The sequence below is a fragment of the Amaranthus tricolor genome, chromosome 2, assembly GCF_026212465.1.
Source record: "Amaranthus tricolor cultivar Red isolate AtriRed21 chromosome 2, ASM2621246v1, whole genome shotgun sequence".
Classification (NCBI taxonomy): Eukaryota; Viridiplantae; Streptophyta; class Magnoliopsida; order Caryophyllales; family Amaranthaceae; genus Amaranthus; species Amaranthus tricolor.
In genome coordinates, this window is record NC_080048.1 from 35,372,501 (window position 1) to 35,399,990 (window position 27,490).

At 35.6% G+C, this 27,490-nt stretch overlaps 2 protein-coding genes across 4 annotated transcripts in view; both read right to left on the reverse strand.

The window, feature by feature from the left end:
• LOC130805758 (receptor-like protein kinase 7) lies at positions 1-8,432 on the reverse strand. Its single transcript, XM_057670543.1, has 4 exons — positions 8,346-8,432; positions 8,189-8,271; positions 203-684; positions 1-128 (listed from the first exon to the last, which is right to left on the reverse strand). Exons 1-4 carry the CDS (start codon positions 8,430-8,432, stop codon positions 1-3), a joined length of 780 nt encoding a protein of 259 aa, XP_057526526.1.
• The window catches only part of LOC130805929 (kinesin-like protein KIN-7D, mitochondrial), a 25,000-nt gene continuing 702 nt past the window's right edge, over positions 3,193-27,490 (reverse strand). Inside the window, exons 2-28 of one of the 3 annotated variants that reach the window (XM_057670769.1) lie at positions 27,353-27,450; positions 27,157-27,246; positions 26,779-26,831; positions 25,025-25,090; positions 24,765-24,818; positions 24,467-24,526; positions 24,302-24,380; positions 24,147-24,214; positions 22,962-23,018; positions 22,765-22,869; positions 22,484-22,588; positions 22,056-22,163; positions 21,833-21,964; positions 21,576-21,749; positions 18,070-18,252; positions 17,435-17,575; positions 16,855-16,974; positions 16,629-16,679; positions 15,737-15,784; positions 15,487-15,630; positions 13,593-14,321; positions 12,716-12,842; positions 12,279-12,422; positions 12,099-12,191; positions 8,346-8,437; positions 3,901-8,271; positions 3,194-3,467 (exon numbers count right to left, since the gene is read on the reverse strand). In XM_057670769.1, the coding sequence (XP_057526752.1) occupies positions 12,337-12,422; positions 12,716-12,842; positions 13,593-14,321; positions 15,487-15,630; positions 15,737-15,784; positions 16,629-16,679; positions 16,855-16,974; positions 17,435-17,575; positions 18,070-18,252; positions 21,576-21,749; positions 21,833-21,964; positions 22,056-22,163; positions 22,484-22,588; positions 22,765-22,869; positions 22,962-23,018; positions 24,147-24,214; positions 24,302-24,380; positions 24,467-24,526; positions 24,765-24,818; positions 25,025-25,090; positions 26,779-26,831; positions 27,157-27,246; positions 27,353-27,450 (2,878 nt within the window). In that variant the 3' untranslated portion in view covers positions 3,194-3,467; positions 3,901-8,271; positions 8,346-8,437; positions 12,099-12,191; positions 12,279-12,336. Of the gene's footprint in view, positions 8,272-8,345; positions 8,438-12,098; positions 12,192-12,278; positions 12,423-12,715; positions 12,843-13,592; positions 14,322-15,486; positions 15,631-15,736; positions 15,785-16,628; positions 16,680-16,854; positions 16,975-17,434; positions 17,576-18,069; positions 18,253-21,575; positions 21,750-21,832; positions 21,965-22,055; positions 22,164-22,483; positions 22,589-22,764; positions 22,870-22,961; positions 23,019-24,146; positions 24,215-24,301; positions 24,381-24,466; positions 24,527-24,764; positions 24,819-25,024; positions 25,091-26,778; positions 26,832-27,156; positions 27,247-27,352; positions 27,451-27,490 lie in introns of all 3 variants that reach the window. The other 2 variants (XM_057670768.1, XM_057670770.1) reach the window with 2 other exon arrangements.

A 27,490-nucleotide genomic window follows, 5' to 3' on the forward strand; every position in this document is an offset into this window, starting at 1 on the left:
TCAGCCTCTTCCAGGCATCTGACCAAGCCCTCCCTTTCCCTCAGGAGGAATTGGACCTGAAAGATGATTCGTCGAGATGTCAATGAAATCAAATTCAGTCCATGAACCAAGTTTCATAGGAAGTTCTCCTGTGAATTTGTTATTGTATAAAGATAGATTTGCTAAGCTTTTGAATTTCCCAAATTCTGCTGGGGAATTTCACCTGAGAAATTGTTGTTGTATAATTGAAGCCAAACAAGCTTATTCAAGAATTTCAGCTCAGATAAATCACCTTCTAATCTGTTATTACAAGCATCAAATTGCTCCAAATTTGTCAGATTTCTGAACCCAAATGGTAATTTTCCGGTAAGATTGTTTCTCCAGATTTTAAGGTACTTTAGATTTTTTAAATTTGAAATTTCTAATGGAATTGACCCAGATAAGAAATTTTGTGATAATTCAAGATCAATTAGGTCTGTTAAATTCCCAATTTCTGACGGAATTTGCCCAGAAATGCTACAATTATACAGAAGTAAGACATTTAAATTCTTTAATTGAAGAATTTGTTTAGGAAATGGAGTAATATCAAAAGGGTTATCTCCAATATTAAGCTCAACAAAGGTAGTGATTTTAGTGAAAGAATTCCATGGAAAAACCCCAAAATATCCACTTAATTGTAAGTATAAGAACTTCAATTGGGTTAAACTGGAAAAATCAGGGAAAGAATTCCATTGAAACGAAGAGTGCCTGATAATCCCTGGTTCGAGAGTTCGATTTCGATTATATTTCCTAATTTATTGCAGGAAATTCCTGTGAAATTGCAGATGGGATTTGAGGGAAAGGGAGGGCTTGGTCAGATGCCTGGAAGAGGCTGAAATGAAGAAGGAGGAAAAGTTTATAAGGTCACGTGACTATCACGTGATAGTCAACGGTTAATTTAAACGGTCAAACGTTAAAAACCGTTATAAGGTAGTGTTTTGCAAAGAAATGTATTATATAAGGTAGTTTTTTGCAAAAAGGGGTATAGAATAGGTAGTTTATTATAATTTTCTCTTTATGAAATGATGTTTCATATGAATGGGAGAAGGTCACTAAACATGGATGGTTTTTTTATTAATTATGATTTGCAGTTGGGGAAATTAAATTGACGCGTAATTAAATTGACGCGTTTTACAATGAGACAATTCAAATGATGGGGTGCAGTTTTCAATTTCATTAAGTGACGTAATTAATGAACTAATTCAACCAACATTTTAATTTTCTTTTTTTGAAGTATGGAACAGGCCCATTTAAGACAGTTTCTCAAAGAGATTGTCTTTCATAAGAATTTGTGTTAACTTTATGAAGAAAATGAGATTATTAAAATAAAAAAAATATGACTATAAACTTGTTATGGGATTTCCTATAAAAATTAAATTTCTTACGTTTTAGTGACTTGGCATGTTTGCCAATGTAATTATTGAAGCCTTGATATATCTAATTGTATATAATTCAAAAGTATAAAAACTTAATATTAATAATTATTACGTTGAGACGAATAAAAAAGATCACATGCCCACTTGACTATGTTTAAACTTATAAATTAAGAATAAAAAAAATTAAGTTATAACTAGTGTCAAAAAACCAAATGGGATAACAGTAACTTTCATTAAATTTCAACCATTTAACATGTCATTCCCCGAAAGAGTACTTATTGATTGAAATAAGTAATGAATATTATTGTTTGAACCATAAGGAGGAAATCCTCCATCTAATTCATTTAACATCATTTTCTATTTCAAAAATTCTTACTTGAGATCGTCTTTTGTAAAGACGGCTCTCAAAAGCCCAGCCCAAATCTAATTTATGTTAATTTTTAAAAAAAAAAATTAACGCGCGCGTTTAAAGTAGAATATGAAAAGTTACATAATATATTTAGAGTTATAACAACATTTATTTGAGGTTATAATATAATATATTTGGTATTATACCAGCATATATTTGGGGTTTATAACATAATTTATTTTGGAACATAATATATTAGAAGTTATAACAATACGTATATTTGAGGTTATAACAACATATATTTGTGCTTATAACATAATATATTTGGGGTTATAACATAATATATTTAGAGTTGTAACAATATATATTTGAAGTAATAATATAATATATATGGAGTATAACAACATACATTTGGGTTATAACATAATATATTTGATGCTCTAAAAATAGTATACCCTCAAACACAAACCATTATATATCTAACTGTATATTATGTTATAACCCCATATATAATATGTTATAACCACAAATATATGTTGTTATAACCTCATATATATTGTTATAACCTCAAATATATATATTGTTATAGCTTTAAATATATTATGTTATAACCCCAAATAAATTATGTTATAATCCTCAAATATATGCTGGTATAACACTAAATATATTATGTTATAACCCCAAATCAATGTTGTTATAACTTCAAATACATTATGTGACTTTTCACATTACACTTATATGCGCACGTCAATTTTTTTTTTAAATTAACATAATGGGTTGGGCTTTTGAGAACTGTCTTTAGAAAAGACGGTCTCTCAAGAGAGAGGCCGTTTCTATTTTTGTGTGTCTCACTTATTTTGCATAATTTCTACTTGTGGACAATAATTCACCACTTTTTTTTATTGTCATTTATAGATTTTAACTCTATTTTAATTTCATCATTACAATTTATCCTCTCTTCATGCACTATCATATCCAACTTTTCTTAAAAAAACACTAAAATTAGTATAAAAAATGAAGGGTTATAAGAGGAGGGTTATCATTGATCACAAATCTTAAATGAAACGATCTCTTGGTGAGACTATCTCTATCGAATTTGTCCATGTATATTTATTGTTAAAGTGATTACTTATAGGGCCGTCTTAATTTCTAAATTTCAATATTCCCTGGATATATTTGTTTTAAAACTAAATTGTAATATAACTAAGATTATAATTTAGGGCAAATTATTGATAACAAAAAAAATATAGCATAATGAGATGTTTATAAATCGTTTAAATCACAAATTAGTATTAAAAGTGCTGATAAGATCACCGATTTATGTTAAATTAACGACATATAAATTTACACTTCAACTTATTCAGTATTTACATTCCATTTAAATTTAAATACTTTACATAGTTCATTATTAATTTGTATTTTTGTTCTCAATTTATAATTAAAACATAGTCAAGTGAAATCTTGTTTGATTCATCTTAATACAAGTAGTATTATTAATATTAACTTTTTATAACTTTTAATTATACACAATTAGATATCAACAGTTGGAATATTATCTGGACAAATACAAAAAAGTAAACACAAATTCTTGTGTGAGACGGTCTCATTGTGAGAAGCTTTTCACTTCCCAATACATGGGCTAAAAAGCGCAACTAATATAATTATTAGCATGGACTCTTTGTTTTGAAGTCGTCTCATCGAAAGACTATCTCTCACAATAGTAACTGAAATAAATAGAAAATAATATTGAAAAGGAGGGACTGGAAATGATCTTAAAATAATTATTTAATAAAATAAATGAAATTAAAATAAAAGTGACCGCACTAATAAAAACACTCAACACTACTATTTGTAGGTCTTAGGAATTGACGGCCTTGAATTCCACCATCGTGGCCTGAATTGACGTTGATGTTATCAACAACTAGGCATGGCCACGGTCCGGGTTGGTCCGGTTCCGTTCCGGTTCCACCCGGTTCCATATGGAACCTGTCGCGAACGGTTTCGGTTTCGGGCGGTTCCAAATAGTTCCTTGGCGGTTCATGAGGCGGTTCCGGCGGTTCCAACTCACGGGACGGGCGGGTCGGACCATCGGTTCCATTTTTATTTTTTCTTTAAATATTTGTATAATAAAAAAATACTATAATATCGCGGACGTACCTTTGATGATTACTTGATTATTAGCGAAATTCATTGCATGTCAAGTTGTCATCGTTATTGAAATATTTACTAAAAAGAATGGAAAAAAAATAAATTAATAAGAAACGAATCAATGATAATGTCGATAAAGATGATTAATAAAAAAAGAGGGAGAAATTGGACTTGAACCTAGTACCCAAATGAATACTAAGCTGCCTACGTATCCCGAAGGAATCAAAGCCCACGTAGTTCTTTGTCATACCTTTTATTTATAGTTGTTGAATGTTGATTTATCGTTGTCGCTTGTCGGATTGATCCTATTCGTCTTCGTCATCATCATGTGGTTGGTTAAATGCTTCTGCTGACTCTCCTCCTGACGATGATGCAGATGTATCCATCATCATTCATGGATCATCATCGTCGTCTTGATCATCATCATTCCTTAGTCCTTGTGTTCGAATCTCCTCTTGATCCCAATCTTTCTTGCAAACACATATTTGAATACTATGTGGAGCAAGACGAGATCGCTTTTCGTCCAAAACTCTTCTACCTGCACTAAAAGCAGACTCCGACGCAATTGTTGACGCGGGAATTGCAAGGATATCCTTTGCAATTCTCGATAAAATATAAAATGGGAAATTTTACAGATTTTTCTTTCCACCACTCCAAAATATTATAAATACTTTGGTCTATTTCAAAGTGGTGTTTAAGATAACTATCTTGTTCTAAATATGAGGTCGAGGAAGAAGAAGATGATCCTACAAAACTATCATCTTGACTAATTATGTTAGCTATTACCGAATTATAGTAAGAAGGACGTGCCGAAACGCTAGCACGCCTAGACATATCGCGTTTCGGGTTATATACACTAGCGTAAAAATCATAGAGTTCTGCTAAATATTTTTTACATGTTCCTACATAATTATGTACATCAGTAGACGGGCGATCTAACGATTGGTAATAAAATCCTATTACTTTAGTAAGGACCTCAGTTTTAAAACGTGGGTCCAAAATGGTTGCGATTCCATAAATATAAAGAAAATCGGTAAAATATGTCTTCCATTTTTCCATCATATCTGCAAGAATCGGCCTCAATTTTGGGTTAGTATCTTCATGTGTATATTTAAGGAGATGATAAAAAATAGTAATACATTCACTTATTACTAAGTGAACGTTCGGTTCATAAACATAAGAAAAAATCTTAGTCGCGTGGTCATACGCTTCTAATATGTTATGTACACCTATAGCTAATTCCCAAGTGTCATCAGCTATGAAACTATCTGTACACTCACTATATAGTTGTGTTATTACTGGACGATAAGCAATCGCCTTTCTTAATAAATCGTTGGTTGAGCCCCAACGTGTAGGAGTATCTAATGACCAATACACTTTTTTAAGTTGGTATTGGTCACATAATTGATGACTGTCGAGATATATGTATCCCAATTTGGGTCGTTGGTTCCTCTTCTTGTTCTTCTTCTTCATCAATTTGTATTTCTCTTTCCACTTCTTCTGCATAATTATGTAACTCTGGGTCGTACCCTTCCGAATAATTATGTTCATAATTATAATTACTAATGGAAGGTGTTGTTGATACCGACGGAGTAGAAGTGGCCTTTCTTTTGGAGGAACTGGAACCTCCCAATGATTTTGCCACTTTAGTAACTTTTTTTGTGGCTTTTTTCAAAAATGAAGACATGATTGATAATATTGAAGTAATAATAGAAATATAGAATTAAAAAATAAATAAATAATTAATTATGTAACTAACTAAATTAAGAAATAATTAAAAGACTGATTATGTAATTAAGAGAATAATTGCGTAATTAAAGAATTAAGTAGAGAGAGTAAGTAGAGAGAGTAGGAGAAGAGATGAGTTGTGAATGAAAATGATTGAAAGTGATGAGTATATATAGAGGAGAATGCAACGGCTAGTTAACGGTAACAAACGGTCATATTTTGGCGAACCGGTTCAACCGGACCGGTCCCGGTTCCGGTTCCACGGAACCGTTGAGCCGGTTCAACCGGAACGGTTTTGGTTCCAGAACCGGTTCCATGGAACCGTTGGACCGGTTTTCCCGGACCGGTTCCGGTTCCAAACCGCGGGTTTTTTACCCCGTTCACAACGGTTTTTTCTGGCGGTTTCACGGTTCCGGCAACTTTTTTTCCGGCGGTTTCACGGTTTCGCAGTTCGGGGCGGTTCGGAACCTGTCGCAAACGGTTCCGGTTCCGGATCCGGTTCCAAGCGGTTCGGGACCGGTTCGGTTCCGGGTAACCCGCCCCGTGGCCATGCCTAGGCGTATCTCTTATATCTAATTAGTGTTGTCTTGTTCTCCGACAAGACTGACAATAGGGTACAGCTTTTGTACTTGATGCGCAATGGGAGGTCATTTCCGGCAACAACTGGGGTTCCGCAGCCCTAGGTTATCTGTACAAGAGACTATGTGGTCATGTTTATTAAATATTTGTAACATGTGAACTGTTGTGTATATTTTGTAATATATATGTTTATCGTATTATCACATGTTTATTATGAAAGAAATGATGTTAATTACTCGGAGTTTTCGGCGATGAATCATTCCGTCAAGAATTAAGTATGAATTAAATCAAAATCAAACAGACAATCATATTTAAATAGGGAAAATGCTCTCGAAAATTCAACACAATTTCATTCATGTTCAACGAATTCATATCAAATTACATAGTTCATTCGTTAAGTTAAACCATATTACAACGGCTAAATTAAATCATACACAAAAGTCAAACTATTTGATCGCTGTTACTAACAGCGACTTCCCCTTTGACCATTCAAACCATTTTGGACCCACGTTTTAAAACTAAGGTCCTTACTAAAGTAATAAGATTTTATTACCAATCATTAGATCGCCCGTCTACTGATGTACATAATTATGTAGAAACATGTAAAAAATATTTAGCAGAACTCTATGATTTTTACGTTAGTGTATATAACCCGAAACGCGATATGTCTAGGCGTGCTAGCGTTTCGGCACGTCCCTCTTACTATAATTCGGTAATAGCTAACATAATGAGTCAAGATGATAGTTTTGTAGGATCATCTTCTTCTTCCTCGACCTCATATTTAGAACAAGATAGTTATCTTAAACACCACTTTGAAATAGACCAAAGTATTTATAATATTTTGGAGTGGTGGAAAGAAAAATCTGTAAAATTTCCCATTTTATCGAGAATTGCAAAGGATATCCTTGCAATTCCCGCGTCAACAATTGCGTCGGAGTCTGCTTTTAGTGCAGGTAGAAGAGTTTTGGACGAAAAGCGATCTCGTCTTGCTCCACATAGTATTCAAATATGTGTTTGCAAGAAAGATTGGGATCAAGAGGAGATTCGAACACAAGGACTAAGGAATGATGATGATCAAGACGACGATGATGATCCATGAATGATGATGGATACATCTGCATCATCGTCAGGAGGAGAGTCAGCGGAAGCATTTAACCAACCACATGATGATGACGAAGACGAATAGGATCAATCCGACAAGCGACAACGATAAATCAACATTCAACAACTATAAATAAAAGGTATGACAAAGAACTACGTGGGCTTTGATTCCTTCGGGATACGTAGGCAGCTTAGTATTCATTTGGGTACTAGGTTCAAGTCCAATTTCTCCCTCTTTTTTTATTAATCATCTTTATCGACATTATCATTGATTCGTTTCTTATTAATTTATTTTTTTTCCATTCTTTTTAGTAAATATTTCAATAACGATGACAACTTGACATGCAATGAATTTCGCTAATAATCAAGTAATCATCAAAGATACGTCCGCGATATTATAGTATTTTTTTATTATACAAATATTTAAAGAAAAAATAAAAATGGAACCGATGGTCCGACCCGCCCGTCCCGTGAGTTGGAACCGCCGGAACCGCCTCATGAACCGTTTGGAACCGGAACCGGACCGTGGCCATGCCTAGATACGCCTTAGCATATCTCTCAATGGTAGCCTCATCAGCACCTTCAGGGAGGTGCGAGAAGTTCTGCACAAGCCATGTTACGCGCAACCCTCTCCCTTTGGATACCTCTGGGAGAGGTCGGACTCCTAAGACCCTATGAACTATATCTCGCCAACTATCAAGTACAGACGACATGTCCCTTGATGGGAAGCCGTGTAAGCACAGCTACGTCAAATAGAGTGATAGTAGCTTCACCTAGAGGTAGGTGGAAGGTATGTCTCTCTTGGCGCCACCGCTCGACTAAAGCCGTGACTAAAGCCCAATCCACTCTCCCATAAGCGATGAGGTGGAAGTTGTACAACCTCACTCACTGAATGAAGGGAATGATTCGTGCGTCAATCTGCCACGAAGCAGAGTCAGGATGTCTGGTGTATATGGTCTCTGTGTCAGACACCTAAACGCAAAGATTATATTAGAATAAAGTTCAAGTATTAAGGCATATACATTCAAAAAATTAAGTTAACTAACCTGGACATCCCATAGTACACTGCTCTTGTGATTCGACTGCATCGTCAGCACACTAGAGTCGCGAGGGCCTGAAGCTGCTGGATCCATCTCCACTGTAATTCAATAACTTAGTTGTAGTTATGATTATATATAAAAGACTTAAGAAATACTAAAATTGTTTACTTATGTTATTTAATTGTTTCCATAGTCTTTATGGATCCATCAGTGTCTATTGAATTACAATAGAGATGGATCTAGCAGCTCCAGGTCCTCACGACCCTAGTGTGCTGACGATGCAGTCGAATCACAGGAACAGTGTACTATGGATATCCAGGTTAGTTAGCTTAATTTTTTGAATGTATATGCCTTAATACTTTGACTTTATTCTAATATAATCTTTGCGTTTAGGTGTTCGACACAGAGACCATATAGACCAGGCATCCTGACTCTGCTCCGTGGCAGATTGACGCAATCATTCCCTTCATTCAGCGAGCGAAGTTGTACGACTTCCACCTCATCGCTTATGGGAGAGTGGATCGGGCTTTAGTCACGGCTTTAGTCGAGCGGTGACGCTTAGAGACACATACCTTCCACCTACCTCTAGGTGAAGCTACTATCACTCTACTTGACGTAGCTGTGCTTACACGGCTTTCCATCGAGGGACATGCCGTCTGTACCATTGGACCCCAACTCCATAGTTGGCGAGATATAGTTCATAGGGTCTTAGGATTCCGACCTCCCCCAGGTATTCAAAGGGAGTGGGTTGCGCGTAACATGGCTTGTGCAGAACTTCTACCTCTCTGAAGGTGCTGATGAGGCTACCATTGAGAAATACACTAAGGCATATCTCTTATATCTAATTGGTGTTGTCTTGTTCTCCGACAAGACTGGTAATAGGGTACAGCTTTTGTACTTGACGTTGCTTGATGCGCCATGGGAGGTCATTTCCGGCTACAGCTGGGGTTCCGCAGCCCTAGGTTATCTGTACAGGAGACTATGTGGCGCTTCACGGAAGAACGGGAAGGAGACTGCTGGGCCCCTAATTATTCTCCAGGTAATACTAACTTTACATGTTATTGATTTGTTTCTTAATTTGTTCTTATGTTTCGTTTACTTATTTATATCTGTAATTCATAGCTTTGGGCGTGGGAGCATATTCTCATTGGGCAACCGATGAGGACTGTGGGACGTGGTGGATTTGCGCCACCAATTCTTCCATCACCAGATGTGTCGTATGGATCGTGGTGGTCTTTTGATAGACGTACAAGGACTCACACAGGATCTGGCGTGGGCTTCTATCGCGATCAATTTGATCTACTTTGAGCTGACCAGGTAAAGGATTCACTTACTAGTCTTGTAACTATCATATTGCGTAATTTATTAATTTACATATTCACGTGAAGTTTCGATGGGACCCTAACCCCGCAGAGGCATATGCTGCATTGCCTCAGCACTCAGGGATATTGTCAGGGGAATGGAGAGCATCTGTACTTTGATATGCTTCGAAATAGTCGAAGTGCATCTCCCTGAGCGCGTACTGCGCCAATTTGGGATGGTACAGGGCATCCCGCTGCCTTGTGACACAGAGGCGGAGCTCCATCGCAGCTCACGCAAGGGTCGGGAACCCAAAAACTGGTTGGAGATCAACTGGCGCCATATCGCTCGTTGGGATCACAAACTAGAGCTGCTGGCCCAAGGTGCGTCGATCGATGCTGTAGGCACACCACCTACTTCGGTAGATTACATGCCGTGGTTCCTCTCCATCACTCGTCGATGGATGATACCACGAGGTATCATTGCAGCCGCCAGCCGCCCAGTACGCTTCCGCAGCACCAACGATGACATAGTTTGTAAGTATTCTTCCATGTTGATTATTATTCATAGAACTTACATATTATAGATTTCATTAACTCCAAATTGAAAGCACGCACAAGGCATTGCAGCTGTCATCAGCTCCAGCCAAAAGGAGCCTGTACGGGAGATTGCCCAAGGCATACTCTTAGGGACACAGTTTTAGCACTTCATTCTAGAAGTCGTTGTGCCTGACATCACTATGGACGCTCAGGGGTCATCTTCTCATCATGCCGACGTTCATCTTAAGGAGGTAGACTTAACGTGCCCCGACTATGGTGCCGGGTCCTCACAGGGTGCTGGATCATCCCAGTATCAATCACCTCCCCTACCCGAGCGTCATGCGACCGCCTCTTACTATCGTAGGAGGCGTCATAGACCGTCACAGTTAGAGAGGGTACAGGAGGAGGATTAACATTAGTATACTGTTTTTATATATTAAACATTAGTAACGTTTTGTATATATTGAATATTTGTAACATGTGAACTGTTGTGTATATTTTGTAATATATATGTTTATCGTATTATCACATATTTATTATGAATGAAATGATGTTAATTACTCGGAGTTTTCGGCGATGAATCATTCCGCCAAGAATTAAATATGAATTAAATCAAAATCAAACAGACAATCATATTCAAATAGGGAAAATGCTCTCGAAAATTCAACACAATTTCATTCATGTTCAACGAATCCATATCAAATTACTTAGTTCATTCGTTAAGTTAAACCATATTACAACGACTAGATTAAATCATACACAAAAGTCAACAAAAGTCAAACCATTTGATCGTTGTTATTAACAGCGACTTCGCCTCTGACCAGTCAAACCTTATTTCGCTGATAGTAACAGCAACTACATGTTTACTTAAAAATTCCAGCAACTTTAAACTCGCTGTTAGTAACAGCGATTATGTACCAAGCCTAGCTTTGGGCCTAATGACGCTTATTTTGAAAATAAAGTTTGAACGAATCTTATTTTTTGACTAAAGTTAATAAAAGATCTTATTTTTTTCAAATTTTCACCAAATGTTGGGGCCCTGTGCAGTAGCCCAGGTTGCACAGGTAAATCGACGGCCTGATTACTTATAATTATATGAGCTCGTCTTATGGTGAGACAGTCGCCCTGTGCAGTAGCCCAGGCTGCACAGGTAAATCGACGGCCTGATTACTTATAATTATATGAGCTCGTCTCATGGTGAGACAGTCTTATACAAGACGAGCTGATCGTTGATATTATTAGCAAGTCTTGCATAAGAATGTCTCACCATAAGACGAGTCCATATAATCACCTTATTTCTCTAATTAATTACTTTAAAACCGTAAGTAATCACTTTAAAGTTATAAGTGACACTTTAAATCCCTACTTTAAAATTATGATTAATCATTTTAGCATCAAGTAATCACTTTAAGGTTATAAATGAACAACTTTAACAAATCCTAACAAATCCTACATGACGGACACAAACTAAAATAAAATGTAGCAAAGAGACAACAATAAAGCCAAAACGTTAATTCAAAAGATTTGGGTTAAATGAATAAACAAATTGATCTGTCTTAGTGGTCGTCCATGGAACGGAGGGAGTAAAAGCTTAAAAAAAGAGAAAAAAGGGAGGATTAATGGAGTAGATGCAAGACAAGAAATGTGAGAAGCAGATCATGATTTTTTCCTCTTTGAAATATGTTGTTTCTTCTTTCTATACAGCAACGATAAACAAGGTATACATCACAACACTGCTGCATCCTAATAAACAACAAACGTCCAGCAATCTGCTTACTTTTTTTTTTTCATGTAGGTTTTCAGTTTTCATCTCTCCTCTCCCCCTCACCCCATTCTTTACCCTTCTTTTTTAAGTTCTTATTTTTTACATTTTCAGGAAAAGGCAAAATTCAGGGGGCCCAAAAAAAGAAAAATAATATACCTGGGGAATTACGTACAGGCCAACTAATCAAAGAATTTGTACCAGCCAAGGCTCTGAAAATCAGCAATATGTAAAAAAATAATTCAAAACCCCCTGCAAAAATAGAAAGGAATACATAAATCTGTTACTAAGATGAATGAAGTATGATCAGTTATATTTGTTTGGCATACAATGACATACCAGTTGATTGATATATGCTAATCTACCACCTCCAAATTTAAGGGCATAACATGGATTGTCAAGAAGCGAATGCGAAAATTCTATCTGATATATTTGTTCGGCAGATTGGGCACTCTGAACATGCCAATGAACAAGGTTTACACACTGCAAAGATGTTGCCGATTAAGAAAACTGGCAAAAAACTTTATTGATCAAAGGAGAAAATAAAATGTGTATGTAACATATATTGGGGTCTCAAGCATTAGTTTACGCTTTTGGTTAAGTTGGTTTTCTGATATGATATCAAAGTAACATGGCAGATCACGGGTTTTGAATATCATCCACCCTCATCTCAAGTGAAATATATAGCATCATGAATAAGGAAAACATGTGTTTAAGCTTTTGGTTGAGGCCCCATTATATGTTGTATAGTCTTATCATAAACAAGGGTAACTCACAGCAAAAATGTCTGCAAGGAAGAAGAATTGCAGTGGTAGGTGTCTCGTAACAAACTTTACAAAGATGCGAATTTGTTTCTCCATTGCCCATACACTTCTCTTTCTCCTTCATTTCTTGCATCCGTGCCTGAAAAAAAAATGTAAAAAGGAGATTAATTGGGGACTCTAGACATACTAGAACAGAATTCAACTATCTCAATAACACTAGCTACAATGGTATGCACTGTTCTGACCCTGATTTAGCTGAACTGAAATTTACTGATGTAGATAATAAGCTTATTTTGATTATTAAGACTGATTTTACTAATTTTCACTAGTGGTTTACTCATAGAAGCATGATATGATGATATGTAGGAAGTAGCCTCGTTTTGTGCACCCATCCGTTCCAAATCATCACGAAACACAATTCAAATCGCGCAAGGTGTCGTCTAGGTTTAGGTTTAGCATACCTTTTATAAAGGTGGTATGGCCTCCATTTACCAATTAGAGAAGAAAGAAAGGAGAAAATCAAGAGATAAAGCCTAGAAAACTTTTTTAAATAGTTAAAACAATTTTCAAAAGCATAACGATCAATTTCATTTTCTATTTTTATTAAATATATTTTTTGTATATATTGTACGTCGTCAAGTCAATTTTGGTTGCGTTCCTCATTCACATTACCATCCCGTACCAAATGTCGTTCTGGGTAACAATGGGTTTACTCATACACTTATACTAGGTCTTACTGATAAAAACAAATTCCACTGACATTTACATATAACTTTTTCTCTTTAAATCTTATTTCATCCGACTAAAACTGAAAAGGCTGAATCCTAATCATGAAGTTCGTACTATAAAATCTAGCTTAAGACCATAACTTGACAATTAAAAAACTTACTTTTAACTGAGTAACCAAAGGCTCTTCACTAGGAGCATCTGGTGAAGCTTCGCTGATCTCCAAAGATTGAATATCCTTGATGTTATTTTTATCGACGTCAGTAGTTTTTTGTCCATTTATAATATCTTCATTACCTAGCTTTTCAACACTTAAAGATTCGGGAACAGATGCTACTTCCTTTTTTAGCTTTGCAACAAGTACCCACATATTTGCTAAGTCATTTTCAAGGGCTGTTTCCCGTCTTTTCGCCTCTTCAATCATTTTCCGAAATTCCTCTTCTACAAATTCTTTTTCAGCCAATGCAGCTTCAAGAGCTGCCTTCCTCTGCTTCCGTGCTTGGAGTTCCATCTTGAGATCTTCTGGGTCCAAATTATACGAGTCAAATCCATCACAGAAACCTCCTGAAATATCATCAACCCGACTAGAGTATCGGCCTTTTCTTCCGGCCTTCATTCTATCATCGTATTTTCGACTGCCACTGTTGGCAATTTGAGAGCCTCTAGAGTGACTAAGTTCACGAGCAGCCTGCAATTCCTTTTCCAGTTTTGCATTTTGCAGAGAGAGTTTGGTTACTTCAGCAGCCAAATTTTTCAACTCAACGGCAGCAGCAGAAGCTAATTCCTTTGCATAAGAAGCTTCCTCAGATAGTTTTTGATTCTGAACACACAAACCACTATTTTCTTCAAGTAACTGAACATGTTCCAGCTTCAGTTTTTCATTTTCTATCTCCTGTACAAACCAAAGAGAAATCCAATTATTTCCATGTCTTGTACAAACCAAATAGAAACCCAATTATTTCTTACAGTAACTTGAGAAAGAAGTGCCTTCGTCTCCAAACAATCAATGTGATTTAAAAAATTCTACAAAACAAGGGATGACATCCAAAACAAATATTCACACATGTTTGATGCCTTGGTTAAAGGAAAATATTTCATTTATACTTTAGGCTATAGTTCACATTGAATACTGGTTTTACAAATTTATCTGGACCAAAGGAATTTACGCCTTCGGTTACTGATATCAAGTGGTGGATGGGAATTTGTTCCAATGTTAATTTTGATAAAACATGCTATGTCATTCCTATGGTAATGAAGGTAATGAAGCACTCATTTTAAAAGATGTTTACTTCTTTACATTTTTCCATTATCATCTAATACCACCTTCCCAAATGGTTATGTATGAGAATGACTTGTGAAAAAGAGTTGATTAGGGTAGGACAAGCATGAATATAAATTGTCTCATTATTTTCGAAATAAGCATGAATATAAATTGACAGTGGGCTCCTTGACTGTACAGATGCAGTATCAACGATCTTTCACACATATTTACATACGAAAAAACATTTGCCAAATAAAAACCCATGAACTGATTATTTGATAAGTAATGCATCAGAATTCTAGACCAATCAACAGAAGAATGCGTGTCAGTAAAATATTGCATAGAAACACCTCATCTAAAAACAAAGAGAAAACATGCTAGAGTGCTATTAAAGGACAAGAAAATATTTCAAGCGTACTACTTATCATCAAAGTGTTGCAATATGTACAAAGGCTTGCAATCGGTATAACAAACTCGTATACTAGGGAGGGAGGGAAGGAGAAAACACTGGCAACGTAGTTTGTGATACTATTTACGACAATTTTATTCACAGATTTACTCTAACCCCATAAATTATACTCCCTCTATCCTTTAGTTTGCACCTCTTGGAAGATGTGCAAATATTACTTTATAGTTGGTGAATAAAACAAGAAACAAATAGGTTGAAGAAATTAGTGAAGGAGATTAAGAGAGAGAATGAATTAGTGGATGAGATTCAATGTGAGGACCATTATCAAAAGCGGAAATAGTGCAAAGTAACAGAAATTGGGGTGCAAATTAAATGGACCATTATCACCTGTGTTTGAACTTTCTTTTTTAATTCCTCAGTATACTCATCATTTGTGTCCTGTCCACAAGTCAATGATAGCTCACTGCCTGTCAAAGCCAGCTGCTTCTCCAGGGAAATCATTAGCTCCTGTAGTTCTTTATACTCAACACACTGCAAAAACAAGGATAATAAAGCTGAGATAATAAAGGAAAATGATTTTTAGTCCTCACATGGTTGCAGCAAGCAATGAAAGTAAAGTAGACAAAGCCAAAGATACCTTATTTTGAAGTTGTTCTCGAAGAATTCGATTGTCCGCTGCATTTATCTGCAAGAACAGAAAACTACTGAAAATTCATTTGATAAGGAATAGGAGAATGTTTTGTTATAACAAGTCGTTTCAACTCTTCACAGTATATAACAATCAAAATATTTAAGTAATTTATATACCAATTCGATCATGGAATCTGAACAATCACACGTAGGATGCTTATTCCAATTTTTCTCATCTATTCGGCTTACAAAATCATGTATTCTCTCTCTGACAGATCCTTCCCATCATAATCAGGTGCATGCTCAAATGACATGAAGCCAGAGGAAAATTATTGAATAAAACAGTACATAACCAATGAATGTATATGGAAGTTGATTTATGATGGACTCAATAAATATGACTGCGCAAAGGTAACTGGCGTAGTTCTTTACTTTGAAATGTTAAGGTTCTTAGACACACGAAAATAAAGGTATGGTGTCTGATGTCTGTAACATCTATCAGTAATACTACATTATGCAGTAGGGAGTATGTAATGAAATGGCATTGGGAAGACGAACAACTATCAGGAGAATATTTTAGTTAGATGAAACTTGTAAAAGAAGACATGAGAAGGAAGCTGGAGAAAAAAGGAAAACCAAAGGGATATTTTTTATGAATAAGAGAGAAGAGATAAAAAAACCACAAGAAATTATTGAGTGATTTCATAGAGCTGTTAGCTCATTTGGAAGGGATTAGACCTCTTGAGAAGTCTGAAACCTATCTCTACATTCTAAATTTGCAGTTTATCAACATCAATATCACCAACTTCCTCATTCATCGTTTTGTTACCTGAGTTATGTCAGTCTATCACAGAGTACCACTAATCCTATCAGTTGATGCAACAGGAAGCAACAAATACCTCCAACTCAAATTCCTTTTGGCTACACTCGGTCTTTAATCTTGTAACGGTCTGTCAAACAGAAAGAATAGAGACGTCAAGTAACAAAGTAAGACAAATGATGACTTCCACTAAAAATAAAAAGTATGTCATACATTAGAACCAACGTGTACACACATACGGACACAGTGAGAACTATAACCTGGAAAAAACAAATACTAATACAAGTAGAACATGGAAAAAGAACCTGATGCATATCAAGCAACGATGCACTAGCCACTGAAGCCTCACCGCACTGAATAATGCGCTGTTCAAGAAGCCTCATCTGCTTCCTCTTTTCTTGGATTTCACATTCCAAATTATGGATCTGCAATTCAGACAAAAATTAAGAAACAGAACAGAAAGCAAAACAAAAAGATGCACTAATGCCATGCTTTGAATATATGCCATGACAGTTAATCAGGAAATTTTATTAGTATTTTTCAATTCAGAGTTGGCTTTCAAAGGGCAAGACTTCATATTCATACTCTAAAAACAAGTCCAACAGAAAATAATCATGTTCTAAGGAATTGCCTTTTAAAGAGTATGACTTCATATTGATGCTCCAAGTAAAGCCAATTAGAAAGGATGTTCAAGGAAGGAATTGGCTTTCAAATTACATGATTTTATATATTGACACTCAATGAAAAGTCCACTAGAAAACAATCATCAAAAAACGTAACCTTAATGGTTAATCACGAGCGCGAGACAAATTCATAAATATTCTAGATATGTTGATATGTTATAAATTGATGCAACAGAATAGCAATGACAAGAACAAATCATACTTGACTTTGGAAGGCATCTGGATCATTTGCAGACTGCTCAACTAAGCGCTTAAGGGTGCTTGTACTGAAAGCAATTTCACCAGCAAGCATTTTCACTTGTTCCATGAGAAGGTCCATTTCATCAGATGGAGTTATGTCATCCTGGCATCCAACAAAGAAATAAATTCAAAGAAATTAACAGAAAAGAACAAATGTGACTAGGAACAAAGAAATACCGCATAAAATAACCAATCATGCTATTATGCCTTCTCGGGAAAATACAGCATAACAAAAGATAAGATCATTTCTCTAAAGAATTGAAATTCATAAGATTGTGTCAGAGGCATGCTACAGGAATCAACAATATGTAATCCTAAACAGTCTGAACAAAAGCATCTCTAGACTATAAATGATCAATTCTTTTGACTAACACATCAGACATAAAACATCATCAAAATAATGCAATCCAGATTACTTGACAGTCTGATGGTATTTTGATCAGGTAATTAAGATGTCTTTAAGATTCCACTGTAGCAATTTGTTATCTGACCTGAATTAATATATGAACATTAGTCACTCAAAGATCTGACGAACAAAACAAATACTATTTGGCATCCGTATGATTCAAGAAACAACAATAAACTAATTATTCTTACAATTATCAAAGTTGAACCACTGACGAGTTCACCAACTTGGTTAGGATCCATGAGTAAGCTGCCAGCTACAGAAAGTTCATCATTACATTTGCTGGAAAAACTTTTGTGTTTGTAATCAGCAGAAGGGTCTGATAGGGCAAATAGAGAATCCTTAATATTCTCACAATTCCCAAGCTCTGATTTCTGATACACAAAAAAAGTATATTACTATGAAATATTGTCTCATTTTCAAGTATTTAAAAAAAGAATAGAAGACATAACATCATCACAACACCTCAGTCCCTCCCTTATTCCATTTCCTTTGCCAACTTTTTCCTACAGCCTATCAGTATCTATAAGTACTAATCACCCTTCTCATTCCTATATAGCTTCAATTAAACTGCTCTATGTTTACCGTGGACCTTTTCTGTCTTTAGTTTAGTTGAAATCAGCATTTCTATGTGTTGTGATTGGTGTGACTTGAGTGCACATTTGATGAGCAGCATTCATGTGTGACCTTTGGGATAAAATCCCATGAATGTGTTAATGTGGGTGTATTAAGTTAAGTTTTGATGATTGATTTATGAAGGTGATTAAGTATGTATTAATAAGGTAATGAAGTGTGAGAGTTATGGGACTTAATGAAGAAGTGGAAAGGTTGAATCAAGATGCTCTACTATGCAAGTCGAGCAATACTGTCAGAAGCCTTCTGAAGGGCCGCTCGACCAGCTCGCTCGACTGAGCGAGCTCCAGGTTGGGTCGAGCGAGCAGATAGAATGCAACCAGAAGCTTATTGAAGTCCGCTCGACCAAGTCATTCTACCGAGCGAACCTCTGCTTTGGTCGAGCGAAGTCTCTGATACTCTACAATGTTGTTTTATGACTCTTCATGTACTTAGAGATGTTTCATTATCATTTAATCATAGCTTTAATGTACTTAATGTTACTTAGTATGATCTCTCCTATAAATAGAGAGCTCTCATTCATCAAAAGAGACATCCACAAAAATACACCCCAAGCCAAACACTAGCCTATATCTCTTCTCTATTGTAATTCTCCATATTTGAGAGTTCTTTGAACTCCTTTTGATAATATAAGAGATAATACACACCGGAGGACGTAGCGTTAGTTGGGTGAACCTCGTTAAATCTTTGTGTCGTTTTATTGCTTTATTTTCTCCTACAAACATCGATATCATTGATAGCGTAATTTGTTTGTCACTAAAACTTCATACACTCGATCTTGGTAATATTGGAGTTTGAAACACATTGTTCGAACTCTAATACATCGTCGTTTACACTATGTGATTATCTCTCTTGTGTCTAACCACCGTTCCCTTCACTTGTCTCTTCTCTCTAAAGCTTCAGTTAGAAAATTCTTCCCATTTGTTCTAGCTATCCTTTTTATTTTACAGTTCATGTGGTCTCTTAATTATTGAATTATTCCATCTGGTACCCTTTTCTGATTTAAATTATAGCTTCACCTGCAGTGTTTACACTTTATATAGTAATTATTTTTGGCTGATTCTTGTAAGTACATGATTTACAGATAGTAAGATACTAAGAAGAGCAACGGACCAAGGATTTTTGACGATGATGTCAAATATGGATGATGGAATATTGCCTCAGCTTAAACAGCATTCTTTAATGTGCTCAACCCCATAACTTTCTTCTATCCATAACAACTGTCATGGGTGCCTCATGGCTATTGAAAATGATTTATGAGTGTGTGTGTGTGTGTGTAATGACAACTAGTCATTGTTTCTCATTTCGTATGTGATTCATTGTACTCCCAATTACCTGCTATCCCAAACAATTGTCTTGAGCATAAACTCCATCTCCTAAAGGACTAGTACTCCACAACTTAGTTGAATTTTTTAAAATGAAACAAAAATTACACCCCACCACTTAACTCTTCTTTAAATCTAATTCAAAAATATTATTCAAAATAGTTTGGTGTATTTTTCTGAAAATTGGCTTGCGAGTTTAACAAAAAGCTTACTGCTAAATACTATGTCTGCATAATTTGCTTATATTCATGATGCTACTAAAGCTGGTTCAGCCGTTACTAAGAAATTTGATCAGATACGACACTAGTGTAATTCTAGAACGTAGTTTATAACATCTTAGTATGATTATTGTAGTTTATATTCATTTCCTCAGACCACCAATGCAAATTTTTGAATGGGTATGCAGGAAAATGTTGACTTTGCCTACATGCTTTTAGTTTTTAACATCTTCCCTACTCAGTGTGTTTTTATTTTTTATTAACTTGTAATTAGGAACTATTTGTGTTAGTAGAAATTATGTGGAACGATATCTATTACATCAAAGCTGTGTTCACTTTAGCTAAAGAACATGGGTACCATTACTTCTCTTGTAACTGTCAGTTGATACCATGACAACAAACTTTTAAGTGTCAAAATTGTCGTGAGGCCTTTAGCTCCAAGGGGAGGCCTTTGATTTCACTTTTGGTGAGTTCATCCCCCAGTCACTGTTGTTTCCACTTCCCATTATCTTAAACACAATTCAGATTAAGCATCTTCTTGTGATTCAAGAAGAAACGTTCAGATGGTTATCAAGCCCATTTAAAGCTAATCAAGGAAAATATGGGTAGGCTTACTGCACACCCTATCTGAATGAGAAGAGGAGTCAAGAGTGATGTAAAAGCTACAAATGAAAGACTAGAGTGAACTAATAACAGGTAAATAAGCATGTTTTGATATCCAGTTGTCATCTTAGCAAATAAACTTTCAAAACAAAGAAAGTTTGCATCATCTCAAGGAACTATAGAATCGTACGAAAAATTTAATTTAGTAGACAGCGCCTATTTTCTGAGATGCCAAGACCAGATCAATGTAAACTGTTATAATAAATTTCCCTTTAATTTACAAAATGTGTTGTCCAAAAGATCAAAAGAGCTTTAAGCAGTATGAACAGTTTTGGCAAAGTTAGCAAGCAGTCCTAATTCATGATAAGTTTCACTTTGTCATCTTCCTTGAAAGGTCTTGCATCAATCACCTCAAACCAACTTTTTTTTTGACGTAAATCACCTCAATTACACTTAATCCATCAGATTTGGAGAATATGAAGCCTACCAACTCCAAGCTGAGATAATGCAATGTCACAAGGGTTGCGTGTTTGGAATGAATAAGCTCAGAGACTAAGCATCTACAGGATTACAGATATCCGACTGATTTTTTTGGGAGGGAGGGTAAAAGGGCTGAGTACTACAATCCTAATTCCAATGTATACCTATCGCCTAATTATTATAATCTCAAGAAAAAATGGCCCATGCATAACAAAATTGTATGAATAATTTAACAATATTTAAAACTGCACAGCTTCCTATATCCTCCTTATTTCTTAATACCAGAAGCCGTAAAGATAGAGTGGCAAGGGAATAAAAATGCCCAAGAGTTGACAAGAAGCAAAATGTGACAGCAGAAGACAATATAGTAAAGTGGCGTTTTAATATCAGAAACAAACAAGTTAAAAGTCTAAAAACAGAGCGATAATGCAAACTTACATAGTCAGAATGACTCCTCTGGTGGCCAACAGCTTCACCCAAATATGCAGGAATACTTTTTTTGGAAGAAACAAGAATCAGTTTAGTCAACCTCTGTATTCTACTCATAAGAGCAGCCTTTTCTTCTTCCTCCTCCTCTAACCTTGATTGCATTTTGACTTGCCCTTCTTCCAACTACAACCAATACTAATTATAAGTCTGATATGCATACATAGCAACAAAGTTCAATGAAAGGATATACTATTATGAGAAAGAACCTTTTGTTTTAAAGTCAAAATCTCCTCGTGACTAACTCCAACAAGCATTCCTCTACGCAACTGATCAAGTTCTTGTTTGAGGGTTGAAATTTCTCGCTGATATTTTTTAATCAAGGACTTCTCATCAATGATCTGCGCAAGAAGTCGAATACAGCATTAGTGAACTTTCAATAATTAGATTCTGTAAATTAACAAGAAGCTGAACTATACATAAAAGGCACACCATATTACGAGAAGCAAAGGTCTCCACACACTTGGCCCGACTAGCGAATTTCAGAGTGTTGTGAGTTTCTTCCATACTACTAGATGCTGGAGTGACAGTGCATATAAGCTGCAGAATTACAAATTAGTACCAGTAAGAGAGTGTAAAAGTTGATCAAAAGGAAATCTAAAATCAAAACGAAACGAAAAACTGACAAAGCGTGCCAATAAACATATATTTAAACACAAAATAGGGATTCTTAATTCTAGCTACAAAAGACCATAATGAATAATAAATCAACGAATGCATTCAAATGTGATTTAGACCCTTGTTCCCTACAAGTAGAAGTGTTCCACCAAGTAGCCTCCAATGTTTCCTTCAATGCCACTCCAGAACCCAATAAAACTCGTGATAGATCCCTATCCATCATAATTTTCCCTAGAACTTACTGAAACATGTCCACGGCCGCTAAGCGAATACTGTAGCAGACGAGTAAGCTTGGAATCTCTGTATGGAATATGAGATGCCTTCCCCTCACTGAGTTTTCCAATGACCTTGACATCAAACAAAAGGCAGATTAAATTACATGAAAGAGCAGTAGATATTAAAGAAAATAAATCAGCAGAATTTTGTGTTGAGAAAGGTCAGAACCAAGCAACATGCCAGCATAACAGAATCATTACAAATTACATTTAAAACACAATAAACAAGAATATCAAAGAGCACTTACAGTTCCAAGAGTCAAAAGACTTTTATTGATATATGATCCTTCCTTTCTTCTTAATCCTGTTGTTTCAGTTTTAGAGCTCTCAGATCCAGCTAAGTCAATCAGATTCTGGAACATAACAGAACGAGAGATCACCATACTGCAAAGTACAAAATATCAAAACTTAATAATTCATAAAATAAATAATTGATTAGGCATACCAGCTGGGAGAATATCACTCCATCATATTCATCTCCGTGGGCACTACTCTCTATCATCTGAAAATTGAAATCACTGGTCAAAATACAAGACAGAGCTAACAAAAGTTCAGACATAATTCCACATGAAGGGTAGATTAGTAAGAGGCTGCACAGTACAAGAAGACAAACACCAAAATTAAGATCCTATTCAGAACGTATGCAGGTGGCTAAACTACACAGGTCTAAAAAAATTCAGTTTCTAACATGCATAACCTTTCAGAAATCCTTTTTGTTCGTAAACCTTATCATGGAAGAAATATTGATGATTGGGTGACTAAGAATGTATCCCATAATTTTCAGTTTCGTATTCACATTTTCTTCAAGCTTTCAGATGTCTATACATGAGGGTGTTTGGCAATTGGCTATCGGCGATTGGTTGTAGTCTAGTTCAGTTAACTTGTTTGATCAGGTGGTAGTATTGGCTTTAATGTTAGTTGTTAAGAGATATTTGCTAAATTGGTTGTTGGTTGTTAGTTGTTTATTAAAGAAAAGAAATAGGCCAAAAGACAATGAAAAACTTCTAAGATGAGCTTTTTGGTTTTGGCTTAAAAGTTGGTTTTTCAGGTGCCTTAAAAGAAATTTACCAAACACATTATTTACAACCAACAAGTAGAAAGCCAAAAGTCAAGCGAAAAGCCCGTCACAAAACACACCCAAAGAATCCTAAATAAAAATCGTACACAGCAATTGAGGATCAAGCCACCGAACAACACTAAAGGTTGTCTTACTGACTTTTTTACTTCTAAGTTCCACTCATTGCAAATATAAGACTATTGACATTACACTTAGCTTTAAAACTCAGTTTCAAAAATCTGAGAAATGTTAGTACTTACAAAAATTACAGGCAGTAAACAAGACTTAGTTGCCACATACCCATTGAGCCATGAACTCTCCAAAATTACAATTGATATATGTTATTTTTTTTTTTTCAAGAGAAAAAAATTACAAGAAAAAAAGTACAAGAAACTTTAAAACTTCCAGGAGTTTACTTAGATAGACAGTGAAACAGGTAGTGCTTCCAGGAAATGAAATAAATAAAAGAGCGGCAGCAAAGACATGACACGAAGAACAAATAAAAAATCAAGATAAGACATGATTAGCGTGAAGAAATTCATAAAGAAAGCAAAGTATAAAAGCCAATTGTACCAGTGAAAATATGGTGTGGCTTCTACTGCTGAATAGGTTAAAATTGTTTGAACCAACATGACGATGCTCTGCGAGCATGAAACTTGTAAATCAAGACAACGTTTTGACGATCTTAGTACCCAAAAGCAGGCAAGAAGAGAATATCTCAAAAGTACCTTCCCCAGCAGCAATAAAAGACAGTGCATGCCCAGGAGACAGAACAACCTCTTCTTTCATTCCTTCAACATAAGTTCCCTGAACAACTTGCAAGTTTTAAACTATGTTCGATGAGAAATTAATTTGAAATAAAATTTAACGAAATTATTAACAGCACCACAAACCTGGGCATCTTCTCTGACACGCAGATTCTGACCTGTAGGATCCAGCAAGTCATTTATGACCTGAAATCACAGAATCAAATTCCACAAAATATTTTATGTAAGCAAACATAAAAAAAAATAAAAATAAAAATAATAAAAAATAAAAAATAAAAACAGAAAACCAACAAACAGTGCCCACAAATTGATGTGAAGAATGAAAAGTCTCGACGGTTACAGGATGCTCTAGAGTAAGCATACAGACAATTTACAATGACAAATGTATAAAGTAATGAGAAATACATGGCTTTGAGATAATTACCTCATTATAGATCTCAAGATAAGACACACGAAGCAAGAACTCTCGCCCAGGTGTCTGAACCAAATATTAGTAAATCAGAAAATATTAATCATAACATACAAAGGATAATGCATGGGCATATGTGAATATGTAAACCCCAGATGAATTCCACAAAAATCAAAATATGTATCAGTGCAAACAAAAGAAGTGTCTTGGAATTCATGTCAATAAATATTGAATAATATGCTTGATAATCCAACTTCTTTCAGTAGGAAGCTTACTTCTTGTATAATGCTGAAGACATCTTTAATTGCCAGGGGTATGATACCAGGACAGCTTTGATCACCCTGTTAAGATTAACATTGGACATTTTCAATCAGAAGGGTCCTAAATTTTCAAGTTATGAACACGCAATGTGAGAAACTATTGACGTCAATTTGATGCAACATTCACACATTTAAAGTATAAAGGATTAGACGCAGTTAACTTAAAAAGGAGTTGTAATTGCGGCAGTAGCCTAAACAAAAATGATTTCACATTCATGTAAGCAAGTCTTCAAGCATTTCTCATTATCTCACATTCTCAGCCTGTCTAATAGGGTGAGCATGGGCCATATAACGGTATAACGTGGCAGAAAAGAAAGTTTGGAGGAATCCACATGACCTAACAAGAAAACCGTGTATTTTACATAAATCCTATTCAAATAAGGTGTGGTAAGGTTTGGTGACTTGCCCATCATATCATTCCAATGCCACAATATCAGCATTGGAAGCAAAAATCATGGGTGTTAAAGTTGGTGACATGAATCACTCAACTTTGACTTAGCTAATTTTAGCTAACTATTGGACTTTGTATTTTGGGGTATTGAACATGGAAGTAGGTAGCTTGAAGCTTTAGCCATGGGTTGCATTTTCATGCTCATAAAAGAAGAGACTTTTGTTTTGAAGCAAACCTTTGAGAAAACCTTCAACTCAAACTTCATGGTCAAAGCTCAAGTGTGTGGTTTGTTTCAAAAATGAGTGTAGCAAGGAACTTGGGATTTGTGTTGAGTTGGTATTAAACCTTGGGTGTACAAGCATCATGTGAACATGAAGCATTGCCCAAGTGAAGCCACCGCTTGAACGAGTAACCTCAGAATCGCAAGACAGAGCTTTATACAGCTGCTGCTCAAACGAGCAGCCACTTCATGGTTCTTTAGTCTCTTTTTGCCCATTTTTGCTTAGATCTTTTGCCTATATACATGGGAAATTGTATTTGATGTAAGCTTAAGCCTAAACACTTAGTGTTTCATCTACACTACCTTGCTTTGTATTCTCTCTCTCTAAATTTCCTTCCATGCTCTTTTGTAATCTTCATTGTAATCCCTTCATTGATGAGCATCTAAGTACTATCCTTAGCACAATTAGTACAAAACACATGCCCTAACACTGTGTTTGGATAGTAGAAAATAGAAGGAAAGAAAATGGATAGGAATGGAGGGATTGCATTTTCCTTATTTAGCTACCAATAGGGAACGGGAGGGAAATGAAGGGAAGGGAATTGGAAGGAGAAATTTCTTCACAATTTTGACAAAAATCCTTCCGGCATAATAAATTCTTGGAAGGAAAACACTCCATATTATATTTGTTTATGAATGGGTGAACCTCGTTAAAATTTGGAGCTATTTTTTGTTTATGAATTGCATTTTCATCTTATTACTTGCACTAATATGCCTAGTTCATTAGTTACACGCCTTAAACCATAACATTTAACATGTTCCTTCCTTTGCTCATTGCATCTGCTCGTTTGCTCAATTCAACAATCGGGAATTTGTTAAATCTTTAGCATCACAGATAATATTGTCCAAGTGATCTTGAAAAGACATTATTGGATTTGAATTTTGATAGATAACCTCAATAGTAAACCTCTTTAATCATTTTGATCTGATTACCAAACATCCTTTTCAGCCAATGAATTTGCAGCCTAAGGTTCACAAAAATCTATTCAAATAACAAGCTGCAAGCAATAGTGATCCATAGCATTTAAATTTACTCACATGCATTGTATGAGTCTTTCCACTGCTGGTAACACCATAAGCAAACACTGTACCTGCATTATCAGAATAGCATTTTCTTTCAAATCACTGATCACCTAAAAACATAATCAACTGTTTTTGAGCTTAGAACCTAAAATAATTTTTTCTATTTAAGCAACCAAATATGTTTAAATAGGCTGGACTTATTGTGAATGTCAGCACGTTAACGGAGAGACACGAGGTGCACACACTTCATAAACCAAGGAGATATATACCATCCCAAAATCATATGGCAATGGGAAGAAGGTCTCCAATAGCTTAAAAAAGGGTGCACACCAATTTGTCGATGTGGGATAACTCTATCCCAACACCAAATCATAAAATTAGGTATAGTCATACCATTAATACCCTCCATTGCGGCTTTAACAACAGGCCGAGCTGCAATATCATAAACTTCATCCGTATTCGAATTCGGTCCAAAAACCGTATCTACATTATCAATTATCACATACAAAAAACGATTGTGACAATCATAACAAACTAATAATTATTGACGTATACAATCCAACACCTTAACCTAATTTAAATGAATTACCAAATGCATAGGCAGTGGCTGGACTAAACTCGCTCCGTACAATCTGATCACCATCTGGATACCAAGCAATCTCATCTCCTCTTTCAAATTCCCTCTCACTAAAAAAATCCCCAAAAAATTAGTGAAAGATCTGAATTA

What these genes read in the sequence shown, in the direction of transcription:
- LOC130805758 (XM_057670543.1), bottom strand. Translation starts at nt 8,432, where the DNA reads ATGGATCCAGCAGCTTCAGGCCCTCGCGACTCTAGTGTGCTGACGATG. An exon ending in CGAATCATTCCCTTCATTCA is followed by an intron (nt 685 to 8,188) that starts GTGAGTGAGGTT and finishes TGATTTTTCCAG; the next exon opens with TTTAACCCAATTGAAGTTCT. An exon ending in ATACAACAACAATTTCTCAG is followed by an intron (nt 129 to 202) that starts GTGAAATTCCCC and finishes ACAAATTCACAG; the next exon opens with GAGAACTTCCTATGAAACTT.